General features: G+C 34.6%; 2 protein-coding genes across 3 annotated transcripts; both read right to left on the reverse strand.

Moving 5' to 3' along the window:
• Window positions 1-793: 793 nt before the first annotated feature.
• LOC145605293 (uncharacterized) lies at window positions 794-1,733 on the reverse strand. Its single transcript, XM_081661670.1, has one exon. It carries the CDS (start codon window positions 1,639-1,641, stop codon window positions 1,090-1,092), a length of 552 nt encoding a protein of 183 aa, XP_081517796.1. The 5' UTR covers window positions 1,642-1,733; the 3' UTR covers window positions 794-1,089.
• Window positions 1,734-3,151: 1,418 nt separating this feature from the next.
• Window positions 3,152-9,129, reverse strand: LOC145639210 (phosphate transporter PHO1 homolog 10-like). Of its 2 annotated transcripts, none has more exons than XM_081690397.1 (14): window positions 8,747-9,129; window positions 6,718-7,311; window positions 6,346-6,607; window positions 6,205-6,253; window positions 6,001-6,072; window positions 5,743-5,872; window positions 5,493-5,616; window positions 5,135-5,393; window positions 4,913-5,017; window positions 4,785-4,829; window positions 4,528-4,677; window positions 4,089-4,367; window positions 3,866-4,002; window positions 3,152-3,728 (listed from the first exon to the last, which is right to left on the reverse strand). In XM_081690397.1, the coding sequence occupies exons 2-14, from the start codon at window positions 7,247-7,249 to the stop codon at window positions 3,599-3,601; spliced, it is 2,274 nt and encodes a 757-aa protein (XP_081546523.1). In that variant the 5' UTR covers window positions 7,250-7,311; window positions 8,747-9,129; the 3' UTR covers window positions 3,152-3,598. The 2 variants fall into 2 exon arrangements, with proteins under 2 accessions (XP_081546523.1, XP_081546515.1); XM_081690389.1 differs by having other exon boundaries at window positions 6,346-6,610.
• Between the last annotated feature and the right edge of the window lie 4,716 nt (window positions 9,130-13,845).

Genomic DNA, 13,845 nt, shown 5'->3' on the forward strand with positions numbered 1-13,845 from the left:
TCTGGAAGCATCTGACGCTACATATATCCTTGGGCAGGGAGAAAGACACTGCCAGTCTCTCCTGTTATTACATTGACACCACTTCTATAATAGAATGCCTTTCTGAGAAAGTAAATCCCCACCCTCTATTGACTGACTACCATTCCAAGAATTAGAAAGGCAGGAAATAGTGATGATTAATAAACAAATACTTCCTAAATGAATCCCAATGGGGTGTATAGGGAAGCAAAGGGCGCAGAACTAGCTTCATAGTTCATACACAGATAAACACACACGACATAGCATTGAGGTAATCAAGTATTGACCCTAGCTAAAATGCCCATAAGGCAATGTTATATTAGCGAAGTGAATACAGTTGAAGCTTGAAGCCATGTAAAACTTTGTCTCAAAATGTCAAGCTTAACAAGCAGCTCATAGAAATTGTAGTTAGAGGGTGAATGCCTGATTGATAATAGTGATACTTGAATATGTGATCAATCAACAGACCAACATATAATTAATCCTCCAAGGCATGTCTAAGTCTCCTAGAGGCACACAGGGTAGTTCACTTTAAAGCTCTTATTGAGGCCCCTAAAATATATGGTAAAGGTTCGGCCTTTCTTCATAAAGGCAAGATACAAAGGCACCAAAAGATTAGGATTTATGAAGCCAAATTGATAAAAAGCAATAAATCATAATAACCAAACATAATCGATCGTAAGTATACATATACCATTCATAATTCGCCATCCAAAGGTTCAATTTTGCAACAGTTTGATACAAAAAAGCAGCAAATAATCAAGCAAGCAAAACATATTGCATAAAATCACAGAATTTCCACTAATCCAAATAAAAAGCGGCAGCAATCTGCCATGTACATCAATCATCAAAATGTAGTAATTTCATGAATAATCACTGTCAAAATTATTAATTTAGCACCAAATCAAACTCTACAAAGTAGAAATTTTTGATGCCACATGATTGTATAACACTCAATTTTCTTAAATTTTAACTTAATTTACCTCTATAACAGAAATTGTTTTCCTCCATTGTCAATTAGAAACAAAATTCCCAATTTTGGCTACCAAAAAATTAGCAAAACCTTTAACACTAATTCTCCTTCTGAACCTCAATCTCTGCTTTCTCCTCGACCGCCTTCGAATCGGAACCTTGCTCGTCGCTCTTCGCCGCCGCCTCACGGTCCATTTCTTGCTTAACCTCCTCTTCAGCCGCTTTCTCCGCCCTCAAAATAGGTTCATAATAATCCGAATGAGCTATCATACACTTCTTCAAATTCCCAGTAACTTCAAAGCATTTCTCAACAATATCTTCCTGATTCTTCTCAGAATCTTCTACACACTTCTCCCAAGCTACAAACTCATCCTTACAACCTCCCCCTTTCATGAACAAGCAAAACCCACACTCCCCTTCTTCTTCCTCTTCTTCTTCTCCGCCATTTTCTCTCCCCTTTTCATCTGGATTGCTGGGTTGATCAGAGATTTCTGGGGTTTGATCTTCAAGGATTTTGGGATCTGGATTTTCACTTTCGGAAGATTTGGGATCTGGGTTTTGCGGAATTGAGGGAGAAGAGGACATGTTTGGAGCAGCGGGAGGATTGGGTGTAGTGGGGCTAGGGTTTTGAGAAGAGAAAGCTACTCCCATGGCTGAATTTGGGGGTTTTATAATAAAGAAAAACCCTTGCTAAACCCAGAACAAGAGGGAAATTGGATGTGCGACTTTTCATTTTTCTTGGTATTGAATTTCATTATTTAAAGATCCACAAATTAATTTTAATGTCTTGGGGAAAAAGTTCCACAAGAAATATGACCAAGCCATATATCACAAAGATAAATTTGTATTTCTAAGATAAATTTATAAGGAATATCTAGTTTCTTAAAATTACAATCTTTCAGTATTCATAACCTAAATTACATTTGGAAAGGGAGTGGAATCTAACCAATCAAAACTGATCCTCAACTACGAATTAGCCTAAATAGTGAACGGGTGAAACACCAAAAAAAAAAAAAAAAAAAAAATATTTGAAGCACATTTTACTGCTCCATCTGTTTCTTTTGGTTAGTTACACTTTGACTAAATTTCTATTACTACCGAACACTTTGACTAAATTTCTATTACTCCCTCCATTCTAATATATTTAGTCTGAAAAAACAAGTGTTGTTATGAAAATGTTGAATTCGGCTTAATATATATATATTTTCATTGTTCAAAGTTTGATAATACGAGTATATATACAAGTAATTTAAGATACTAATATCAAGATGTACATTAACAATTGTGTTAGTTACGGAGTAAATTGTTGCGATTTTAAGGAATATCCAGATGAGGGAATATAAACCATGTTTTTCTACATCTTAGAGCAACTTCAATGGCAAGCTAATTGTCAAATTAGCTTGCCATGCCACCTAAGATTGCAAAGTTATTATTCCTGCTAGCTAATTCATACCACAATGGTTAGGCTAATTAATATTTAGATTTTTCAGCTTTATTTTTTAAATAATTAGTATTTTATTAGAGACAATTAATTTCTAAGCTAATTAGCTTAGCTAAGCTAATTTGCAATTTGCTTGGCATTAGCTTGACCAAGCTAATTATTAAATATACTCCAATGGTTGGGTTATTAGCTTGAAAATTATTAAAATTGCTAGCTAGTCCTTAAAAGCAACCATTGGAGTTGCTTATGCCCCAATTGTGAAAACAACTGAATTTATTATTTGTTATGTTATCATTATTTGTAATACTAAGTGTTGTGCCCCTGTTGCTTGTAATGTATTTGTTTGACTAATGTTGTCTTCTTGTCACTAGTAAGAAATACAAAGTATTAACACTGAATTTGAAAATTCGAAATCATCTTTACATAAATTTCTATATAAGAGAAATACTTTAGGTATAAAATCTTGTTTCATTTACATTCCGTTCATTTTATATAAATTACATGGCATTGTCACCTAGGTGGAGGCATCTCTGAATTCCGCCCCCATCTAGGTGGAGGAATCTCTGAATTCAGCCCCCATCTAGGTGGAGGTGAGATTCCAAGACGCTGCCATGTTTCGGGGTTTACAAATCTTATACTATGTAATTTAGAAATGAAGAACCAAAAAAGAATAGGCCAACTGCTGGGAAATAGGCAGCAGAAGTTGCACCAAAAAAAAAATAACTGAGAAGTAACTTTTGTCAATAGAATAATTGTTTGTTTAGGTTTTCAAATTTATCAATGTTGCATATTTGCAATACAACTGCTGATGAACAGCTCTAAAACACAGCATAACACAAAAACAAAATCCTGTCCTGAACAAGTGCTTCTGTCACGAGTCACAACCTCAACCCGAGCACCAGAATGGAAGCAACAGGTTCTTGGAACTACGATATTTGAGCTAGCTGTGAATAAGACCAGCATGCTTCCTGTAACTTAAGCCAAGTAGAGGAATGCCACACTTCATGTTTTTGTTTCTTGACAATGTCGTTGTTGTTCCCCCCCGCCAGCCCCTAGTCTGCAATTGATCAGTTTTGGAAGCCAAATGATTCCAGATATCTCAAATTGACCTCAATGCAATTGATCACCTAGTGGTATACATCACACTTGACAGAATTCAGATATTGCTTAATCATCCTTCTCATCATCATCTTCATCAGTGTCATCAGCTTTATGTTTCTCATGGTAATTGAACGGCAGTGGAACAGATCTGAAAGCTCTAAATTTACCCACATTGTTTACGTGCTCATTTTCCAACCTGACAGCAAAAATATTTCATCTCAGACAGATCACATGCAGACGACAAAGTCCCCCATTATAATCAGTCTCTACTGTTCTCACTACTTAGAGCTATCAACATACATATGAATGGAAGAATAAATGCAGCACAGTTACCTAAAAAAGTTCCAGATGCCACGACGAATTATTTCCAGACAAGAAATCATGGTTGAAATTGCTGTTTTTTGCAGACCAGGGACATTAAACTCTAAAACAAGCTGAAGCCAAGCAGCTCTTAGAAGAACATTGTTGACCTGCAAAATTAACATTGTCAAAGTTTTGAGCTATGCAAAAATTGCATATATTGAAAGAGACTGACAATAAAATTTAAGCCAGTTACCATAGCAACGTAGTATACACTTTTGTGTGAAACCAGTAATCTGTCCCTCAAAAAGAAGTTCTTGGAATTCTGGCGCATCAGCCCCCAGTCAACCACAATATCCCAGTATGTATTATATCCCACTGCCATAGCAGAGGTTACTAGGGCCATCACCAACCAAGGTGTTCCGCCCTTGAGTTCATAAACCGTTCTTATAACCACAGCAATTATTGCCATAAGATACTTCAGTGCATTGTATCCATGTATAGAATCTCTCTCTTGAACCAACCTACGAAGACACTACACACAAAGCACAAAAAACTGTCAGTAACTCAGTATATTAATTAAACAAGGTTACATATTGACAAACTATGTAAGAACTTCAGGATGAAAATGCAGTAAAGTAATAACCAATGCTAGATTTTGCTCCAAAAATTAATTATATAAAAGGAAAATGCACCTGGAAACAACGGATCCAGTATGGTATGATTGCAATTACAAAATAGAAAGCATTGTATACTCCATACTTGTGGCACTTGGATTGTCCCTGAGGAAAATCTTGTCGGCTGTAGTAGCATATGTAAAACTCAATACTCCTTATTGCCGATATCTAGAATCAAAAGAATTAGGAAAAAAAAAAAAAAAACACTCAGCAATGCATGACCAAGGATGTGTTTCTAGCAGTTAATTTCTTTAGTACTCGGGAAAGTAAAAGACCTGGCTGGTTAGCTGATCTGCCAAGAAAAAGTCTGCAAGTGTGACCTAAGTAGAAAGAATGACAAGTTGATGAAAATGAAAAAAAATAACTCCCATTTAAAATGCATCTGGGTTTCTTTCAGTAGTACCTCATAAAAGGGAGCACAGATGCAGCGACATAGACATTTGATCAGAAAAAATCGGCTTGAGCGAAATATGATGTTGAAAGGACAGAAGGTGACAACAAGAAACACCTGTAACAAAAATTTTACAGAATTTACTTAGTGAGCTTGCTTTCATGAAAAAATAGTTTTTCTCTGATGAACTGTGTTCAAAATGAGGATAAAATACATTTGAGTTCGTTCACTTACCAAAAGCACTAGTAGGGGGATCAACTTGGCATAATTCTTGCTGTCACTCTCTCTCAAGCCAATAAATATGTTAGAATTTGCTAAGAAGCCAGCAAGAGCAAGAACTGCAAGACCATTGCTGAGAAGGAATACTTCTCGATAACCAACATCTGTTCCCTGCTTGAAATTGAATATAAATGGATAATTGACTCGATAGCGTTTCCAGACGTATATGTCTCCCGCATACATGAACATATGCAGGACTATATACAAAAATAAGCTGCAATGGAGATGATTTTAAAGTAAGGTTGCAGCAAGTGGAACAAAAGGCATAAATTTGTACCAAAACTTAAATTATCTTTCAAAAGATCTAGCTAACCTGTAAAGTCCAAACATATTATTCAAGTAATTGGAGCCTTCTTGTCCTTTCTCCATAATTTTTCTTGCCCGCATCATAAGAATAATGGCAAGTACAAGTGCGATAGTGCAACCAAAAAAGAAGCCTAAAATAACAACAGATGAACTAGAGCACATTATCCAATTTGTACCTAAAGGTTCCTGCATCTATTATGCAATGCTGTATTGAGTAAAATATGTAATACACAAGTATGGGTGTTGCTGCAACACACCTGAAAGAAAGGTTACTCTGTGCTTTTCTCTTCTTTTTATTGGTCTCAGAGGCTTCATGCCTTCCCTTCGATTTGCATTAAAGAAGTGCTTTATAAATAAGTGTTCTAGATCGTCCATGAGTTTTGTAACCTGTATTAGCAACATGATTAATAAGTGAATCTTAAAGGGAGATATTTGCAGTCTCATTCTCTGAAACAAAGACATATGCTTCTTTATTTAAATCATACTTAGAGGTGAATAGCTCGATTAAATCATACCTCATCACAGTTTCCCAGGTAAGACTTGTCCACGATTTTCATGTATGATCGAGCTGCAGACCTTGAGGTTGTCTGCAATCAGGAATAGCATCAGTAAACCATGTTTTTATCAATACCTAGTTTCATAGTAGTTCCTGACACAAGATAAGCATGACATGTATATATATAAAGCTTTTTGAAGGCTCAAAGGCCCTGTGCCCTTACCTTCTCATACTTCTTCATGATCTTGGCAAATGCTGAGAGGTTCATAAAGCTGACAAAAAAAAAGAAAATAAATCAGCAATTGAGGTAAACATATTACTGAAGTCTAGTTCCCTAAACATGAAAGTGTACACAGTTTTCTACCTGTAATTTCTGAGAAGCCTAAGTTCCTGATAAAATTCTGTAAAGGCAGTTTTCAGTCGCTCTTCAACTTGTTTCAACTCCTCTTTGCTAAAACTCAACTCTTTATCCTTGAAATCTCGCAGAAGACCTCGCATCACTGATATTGGACCTTGAAGTGTATTATTAATCTTGACATGATTAAGGACCTTCAAGAGATCTGATCCATTATTAGTCGGACTTACAATTTCCCTGCCGCCACCAGTTTCACTTGAAGAGGGTGCTTCTGCTACATAGTATAAAGTTCCACAAGAATGTATTCCAAACCAGAACCATTACAACATGAACCATGAATGCTTTTGTGTCAAGTAAAATAAATAAGCCAGCATATGTTACCTTGAGTTCTGGCTCTTAAGGGTTCCATAGGAACTTCTGGATCAGACCTCTTAACACCTGGGTTTTGTACCTTAATTCGCAATGCCATATAAGCATCCATTTGCTTATTCAACTCAGCTGCATCTCTTACAACTTCATCCACCTTATCTCGATAGAATGCATTGACCTTGTTGAGCTCCTCGTCAAGTTTCTTGAAGAACTTGACCTCATCCTCTCTATCTGTATCTTCAGTTGGAAAGAGAAGCTTAGTCCTGTAGAATGTCCTGTTACTTTCCCCTAGATAGGGACTGACCTTTATCGCTTGGTCCTCAATATCCCCTCTACTTCGCTGATTACTGAGCTCTATGCCTGACCCTCTAAAGGGGCTGTACATTGAGAATCTCTGCTGTAAGGCTCTCATAGGTGTTTGTGGCGTTCTAGGGACTCGAGACTGACGGATTTCCCGTAATATCTTTTTTAAGCCATTGTAATCCATGTATGCCTCTACCCACTCGGGCACCATTTGCTGCTTGTACTCTTTTCCAAACTTCATTTTGGCAATGTATCTTCACTAGCACCTCCTTTAAGGCTAAATTTATCTTCTGACCACTTTTCCTATGAATCAAATTATTAAAATGAAAAACAAGCCTTAGTTTATTTTTGTTGTCAAAGAATGAAATGTAACTAAATGATAGCAGAATTGAGAGTAAAACAAACAATGCAATATATATACAAACTGCAATAAGTTAGAAAAGCAGAGGACCTATGACATGAATATAACCAAAACCAGATTTATTGGATGATCTAGAAGAAAGAAATTATTCAAGTTACTGACAGCGATAGCACGATCACTTCTAGAGCCAATCTAGCATACAAGAAGATAAAACAAAGATATAAATAATTGAATTCCTAAGCTATCTAACATGTAAAATGAAGGGAAATAAGCATTTTGTAGAGAATATTCTCAAACCCCCATAATTATTGAAGTTATCATTGAAATTGATAAGTACTCTAAATTTTATGGCTTAATCAAATAGAATAAGATCATGACATGCTTATTTTTTTAATAATCAAATGCTGATAACTTAAATTTTAAGCATTTTACATAAAACATTGCTGAATTTAGCTGTCATAATTCATAAATTCATTCTATGCTTGCAAACCCATCAACAATGACACCAACAAGAACAATGACAACAACTACAATCACCATTTTGTACCACACCCTATTGACCTTTCGCGGTCACACTTATGTTATCGACTGAAATTACCCAAATTGACTCGAAATTACTAACCGGCTAATTGACCTCTATATCACTCATACACAACCCGAACACCTGAATTGACAACTCTTATGTGATCGACTGAAATTACCCAAATTGACTCGAAATTACTAACCGGCTAATTGACATCTATATCACTCATACACAACCCGAACACCTGAATTGACAACTCTTATGTGATCGACTGAAATTACCCAAATTGACTCGAAATTACTAACCGGTTAATTGACCTCTATATCACTCGTACTCAACCCGAACACCTGAATTGACGGCTCTAATCGAATACAAAACTTATCGTAAATAAATACATATTTCAATTCTTCTAGTTTAATGAAAAATGTATGACTGAAAAATAAACTCTACCAAATAAATCACAAGAAAATCATGACATACTCTAGAAGCTAAGTAGCTTACTCATAATCATATGCATAAAATTACTTAACAGAAGAAAAAATTACCAATTTTCCAGAAAATTAAACTTTAAGCTCAAACAAACTTGAAATTGAGGTCAATTTCCAAAAATAAATGCTAATTCAATATAAATAGACGAATATAAATACACTCCAAATTAATAAATGAATTTCTCATTATTAGTCAAAATTCGTAATGTCTAAATTATGCGTAACAAACATAAACACGCAATGAATTGAGTAAATTAAATAATATTCATATTGCTAAAAAAAAATCATGCTTAAACGCGCAAAACACGATAAAAAACCAGCTGTATTGCAACCAAAAAAGGAATAATGAGAAGAGAAGAAGAAAACCTTAGCTTCAGGTTAGCTCAATAAACCGCCATTGTTAGTGTAAATAATATTTCTTCACCATTTTCTCTCTCCTCTAACTTAAAGCCTAAGGAGTAAGGAGTTGCTTGCTTTATATTTTGAGTAAACTTTTTTACTCCATAGCTGACATATAGCGCGCTACCTAGACAGCGCTATAAATAGTACTCCATAGTAGCGTAATATAGACGAGATTTAATCTCGAGTCCACTTAAAAACTTGTTCAATAGCAACTTATTTGTTACGGGTTGTTGATTGTTATGGGTTGCACTAATTTTTTTGGCTACTAAAAAATAACTCAATAACACAATAATCTATGCGAGCTGAAAACTAATTAACGAGTGTGGTAACAAGGGAGTTGTTTGTTACGGGTTGTACTAAATTTTTAGCCGCTCAAAAGAGTATATGCACAGCACTTTAAAAAGTTGGTTAAATAGGGGAATATTTAAGATCGTGTGGTTTAGAGACCACCGTTGCAACTGTGGTCCATACTAAATCAGAGCCGTTAAATTACGCGGAAACTCGCTAGAAATTTTGATTGTGTGAATTGATTAGGTTGCGTAAGCTGATTTTGATACTGTTCCAATTATATTGGGGTTGGCTTAATTTTCCCGCTTTTTTTGGGTGTGAAACGGTTGTGAAAGCGAATATTGTTATTACACGTGGCCTTTAGTTGGCATCTTTTGTGTGATTGCGATATCTGACGTGGCTGTGATATTTTTCAAGGTTAGATGAATAACAATTTGTGTAAGTTGGATCGTATGGGCTCCATAACTTGAAATTATTATAAGAGGTGATTGTCTGATTGATGATGATACATAATTTAATCTTCTATGTGGAGAAATGTCTTTGTTATGGCCCAACCAAAGATGAGTATTTTCGTACATAACAACATAAATAATACGTACAAGGGTGTGATCTACTCACCTGATTTTTATTAATATGAATATCTTATTTTATATAAATTGGTATTCTCGTCATAATTTCAATTATTTATGTAGATATTATATGTTCTTTAAATGTTAGGTGTCCCTAATATTGTTAGGACTATTATGAGAAACACAAAGTCTTATATGTGGCTAGCCACATACACGGTGTAATCATCCATTATAAGGGTTACTTTATTAGTGTTACAGAGGGGTTACTTGTTCAATTTTACAGGGGTTACATGGTGTGGCCGGCCGCACACAAGACGCACTAGATAAGAAAATCTAATTTGGTCTATATAAGTTTGATCTTATCTCTTCAATTATGAAAGTAGACAATATTTGTTTCCGTTGTTTTTTTTTTTTTTAAGGAAAAGAAATATTTTCTTCTTTCATAATTGAATAGATAAGATCAAATTTATATATTTATGACCGTAAAATATTTGTTTAAGTAAGCTGAATTGAGCACGAGTGCACGACCTAAGAGTTTTAATTAGCATGATTTTTAAAATAAAATTTAAAGAAAGTTATGTATGGAGTAGTATTATATGGCCATGTATTTTAGGAAGAGTAAACTTATAGTCCCTTGTTACTAAAAATTCTTCTCATTTTGACTTTTTTTGCACGTTTGTCAATGTATTAATTTAACCATAAATATATTTAGTTGCTTATATATATTGATTTAGAGGATAACAATTTTTTTTTTTTGAGAGAATTTAAAGGATAACAATTGAATGTTAATTAAGGCCCTGTTTGATTCACCTTCATTTTGCTGAACTGAAATTATTTTTACTGAACTGAACTTATTTTTACTGAACTGAACTTAATTTTACTGAACTTAAATTATTTTTACTGAACTGAAATTATTTTTACTGATTTTCTATTATAATTCTTCTTTAAGAAAACTGAATTTTACTGAACTGAACTTATTTTACTGAACTGAAATTATTTTTAATGAATTGAAATTAATTTTACTGAACTGATTTTATTTTTACTGAACTGAAATTATTTTTACTTAATATTATTTTTTTAAGGTGAATCAAACAGGGCCTAACTATTCATTGAGACAAATTATTAAAAAAAAAAAACCTACTATGGGTCTATGGCAATGTTATGATTTATAATAAGATTGATTTAGAAGATTCTCTTATATTATAAATAGTGTCAAGATTTCAAATGAGAAGAACTTAAGAAACAGAGAGTGTAAATCCTACTCCATACATATAATTTACTACCTCTGCTTCTTATATTCACTTCATATGTTTCTTTACTTGAGAAGAAGAAAAAAAAAAACCTATTTTTTTATTTTTTTACTTGTGGTTTGAAAATTTATTATTTAATTATGTTTTTATATATGATGACATATAATACTTTTTTTTTTTTTTTTTTTTTGAAAGAACACATAATACTTTTTGTACTCGTAAATTATATTAAAGCAATCAATAGTTTCAGATTATTTTTGGATTGCAATATACAAGATTGAGTGACTGACATGGTTCTCCAAATATAAACAATAACCCACAAACAACGTTAAACAAAATTAATCCTAATAAGTAATAATGCACCAAATAAGTCAATTTTGTTGAGTTCTTTTGGACTTCGATTCTCTGCAGCTAATTTTAGTTCAAGTCGTTTTAGTTTAATTTTGAGTTTGGTCCACAAATTATAAACAAAGACAAATGAGGTTTTATACTATGGGGTCGTTTGGTTGGGGGTATTCATCAAAGGGAAAGGGAATCAACCACCTTGATTCCTTATTCCCTTTGTTGCTGTTTGTTAGCCCTTTTTTTTCATTCCCTTTCCCCCATCCATTCCCCCAAATCCTTCTAAGCCCATTCCCCACCCCCAGGTATTTCCATTCCCATTCCCTACCACCACCACACCACCACATCACCACCTTCATACCTACCCAACCACCGACTTACCTGACCTTCGCCGCCCCTCCCCTGACCTTCGCCGCCCCTCCCCCGACCCTCGCCGCCCCTCGCCGAATCTCCCCTGCACCGGAATCGGATCTGTTCGTTGCCCCTTTTTGAATCGGAATCGCACGTCGCTGCCCCTTTTCGCACCTCCCCTAACCCTCGTCGGAGGTTGTCGCACCTCAAACGGAGAGGGAGAATAGTTTCTAGGGTTTATTCGGGGCTAAGGGTGGTTTTTCGGGTTGAGGGAGGTTTTGCGAGGGGCGGGTAGAGCTGTGCGAGGGCAGGAATGACCGGCGAAGGGAGGCGAAGGGGGAGGGAGGTGCGGCGAGTGGTTTGGTGGCTGGAAACGGTGGAGAGTGAAGGTTTGAGGTGGATGTGTGGTGGTGGTGTGGTGGTGGGAGTGGTGGCCCTCATTCCCTTTGTTTTTAAAGCCAAACAACATAGAAAATTTTAGGTATTTTCATTCCATTCCTTGTCTTTCCCTTTGTTCATTCCATTCTGATTATCCCTCGCGAACCAAACGACCCCTAAAACCAATTGGTGAATGGTGATAGTAGAAATAATTCCTCCACTTTATTTATAATGTGGGATATTTTAGAGGTGATCAATCGGGCTGGGCCGAGCCAAGGTTAAAAAGATATGCCCATTTAATGGATTGGGTCGGGCCAAACTTTTGGTCAAAAAATGTGTGCACAAACCCGTCCAAACTAGGCGGGTCATGCGGGCTTTTCAGGCCAATTTCAGACCGAACAAAAAAAAAACTAAAATTGAATAAAATAGTTTTCTCAAGCCCACCTTTTTTTTTAATTGGGCCGGGCAAAACAAAAGGTGTCCAAAGCCCACCCAAAATTAGGCCGGGTCGGTCTTAACTTGATCACCTATAGGACATTTACAAGTTCAACCATTTAGAAAACTAGACTAAATAAATTTGTCAATCAATATTAATTAAGAGCTAATTTAATTTGTGATCTTAAAGAAATTGGATCCCAGATTAACGTCACACACCTCACATCTTTATCTTTATGCTCAAATTTTGGTTGACTTCCTCTTTCAAAAAAACATTAGGTTGACTTCCTTTAATAAATAACTCTAGAAAAAAGCATGCAAGTTAGTAGCTTACGAAAATGTTGATTTAATACCAAGACAATCATTAAACGGCTAAGTAGAACAACTAAGTTGCATTATGTATTGATTATTGCGGAATTTGAATTTAATCTTAGATGTTAGATCAATAAAAGACAAGAAGTTGACTTTGTCTATTGGCATATTCGAGACTTTTTTTGTTTTATAAGTTACATTATGGTGTTTACTGTTTAGTGTATTATACTGATAAAAAGTATATATTGAATTGCATATTAAATATAAAAATAAAAAAAATAAAAAAATAAAAAAAAAATAATAACATTTTCAAAATTCATATTGAAATAGATTTAATTTGATAAGAGTTATAAAACGCGGTTTAAATAGCTTTGAATTACATAAACGATGATAGACTCTTTACACTTTATTTTCACTTATTTCATGTGTAATAAGTTCGGATAATAAGTTTAGTTTATGATCTTACAATTACAACTAGAATAAATTTCAATAAGTTAAGATAAATTTAAATAAGTTCAAATGTGTTCACATATAAATTAAGATAAGATAAGTTCAAATAAGGTAAGATTAGTTCAGATAAATGAAAAACATGTAATAGAACACAACTTTATGGAGTATGGTGAATAAGACTTTGTCCTTTATTAGAAGACTCAAATTGATATGAAGTTTAGAGAAAGAAAAAGGTGTATAGGAGTAGTAATTAAACTCCATGTAATATTGTAATTGTATAACGATTAGAGACCTCTTTGGAATCGTCATAAAGGAGAAACAACCCCTTGAAGAATGGAGATGGAGGCTATAGAGCTAGATGGAGTTCAAAGTGTAAGATAAGGTCCCCACTTTCAGCATTAGTAACCGGTGACCAAACACAAAATAACGAGCGATGATACAATAATTGTACTTCGCAAATTTGGTGTTGAGAGTTAATATTATAGCTGTCATTTTTATCATCTACTCATATAAAGTATTGTTGTGGAACTTTATTTTTAAACTTTAAGTTTAGGATTCGACCATAATGTTGGATATGTTATATTTTTCGAATCCGTCATTAACATCATAACAAGCTTAAAGGTGAAATTGATAATTTTTTCAATGAGATGAGTCGCGACTGGCAACCATTCTCTATTTTCACATTTAT

This window comes from Chenopodium album, chromosome 1 (genome assembly GCF_948465745.1).
Source record: "Chenopodium album chromosome 1, dcCheAlbu1.1, whole genome shotgun sequence".
Classification (NCBI taxonomy): Eukaryota; Viridiplantae; Streptophyta; class Magnoliopsida; order Caryophyllales; family Amaranthaceae; genus Chenopodium; species Chenopodium album.

Excerpts from the sequence above, each read along its gene's own strand:
- LOC145639210 (XM_081690389.1), bottom strand. The coding sequence starts at position 7,249 with ATGAAGTTTGGAAAAGAGTACAAGCAGCAAATGGTGCCCGAGTGGGTA. Across the intron at positions 5,018-5,134 it reads TCCCCCTACTAGTGCTTTTG|GTGTTTCTTGTTGTCACCTT; the intron begins GTAAGTGAACGA and ends TTTTTGTTACAG. Across the intron at positions 4,830-4,912 it reads TCTGTGCTCCCTTTTATGAG|GTCACACTTGCAGACTTTTT; the intron begins GTACTACTGAAA and ends CTTTCTACTTAG.
- LOC145605293 (XM_081661670.1), bottom strand. The coding sequence starts at position 1,641 with ATGGGAGTAGCTTTCTCTTCTCAAAACCCTAGCCCCACTACACCCAAT.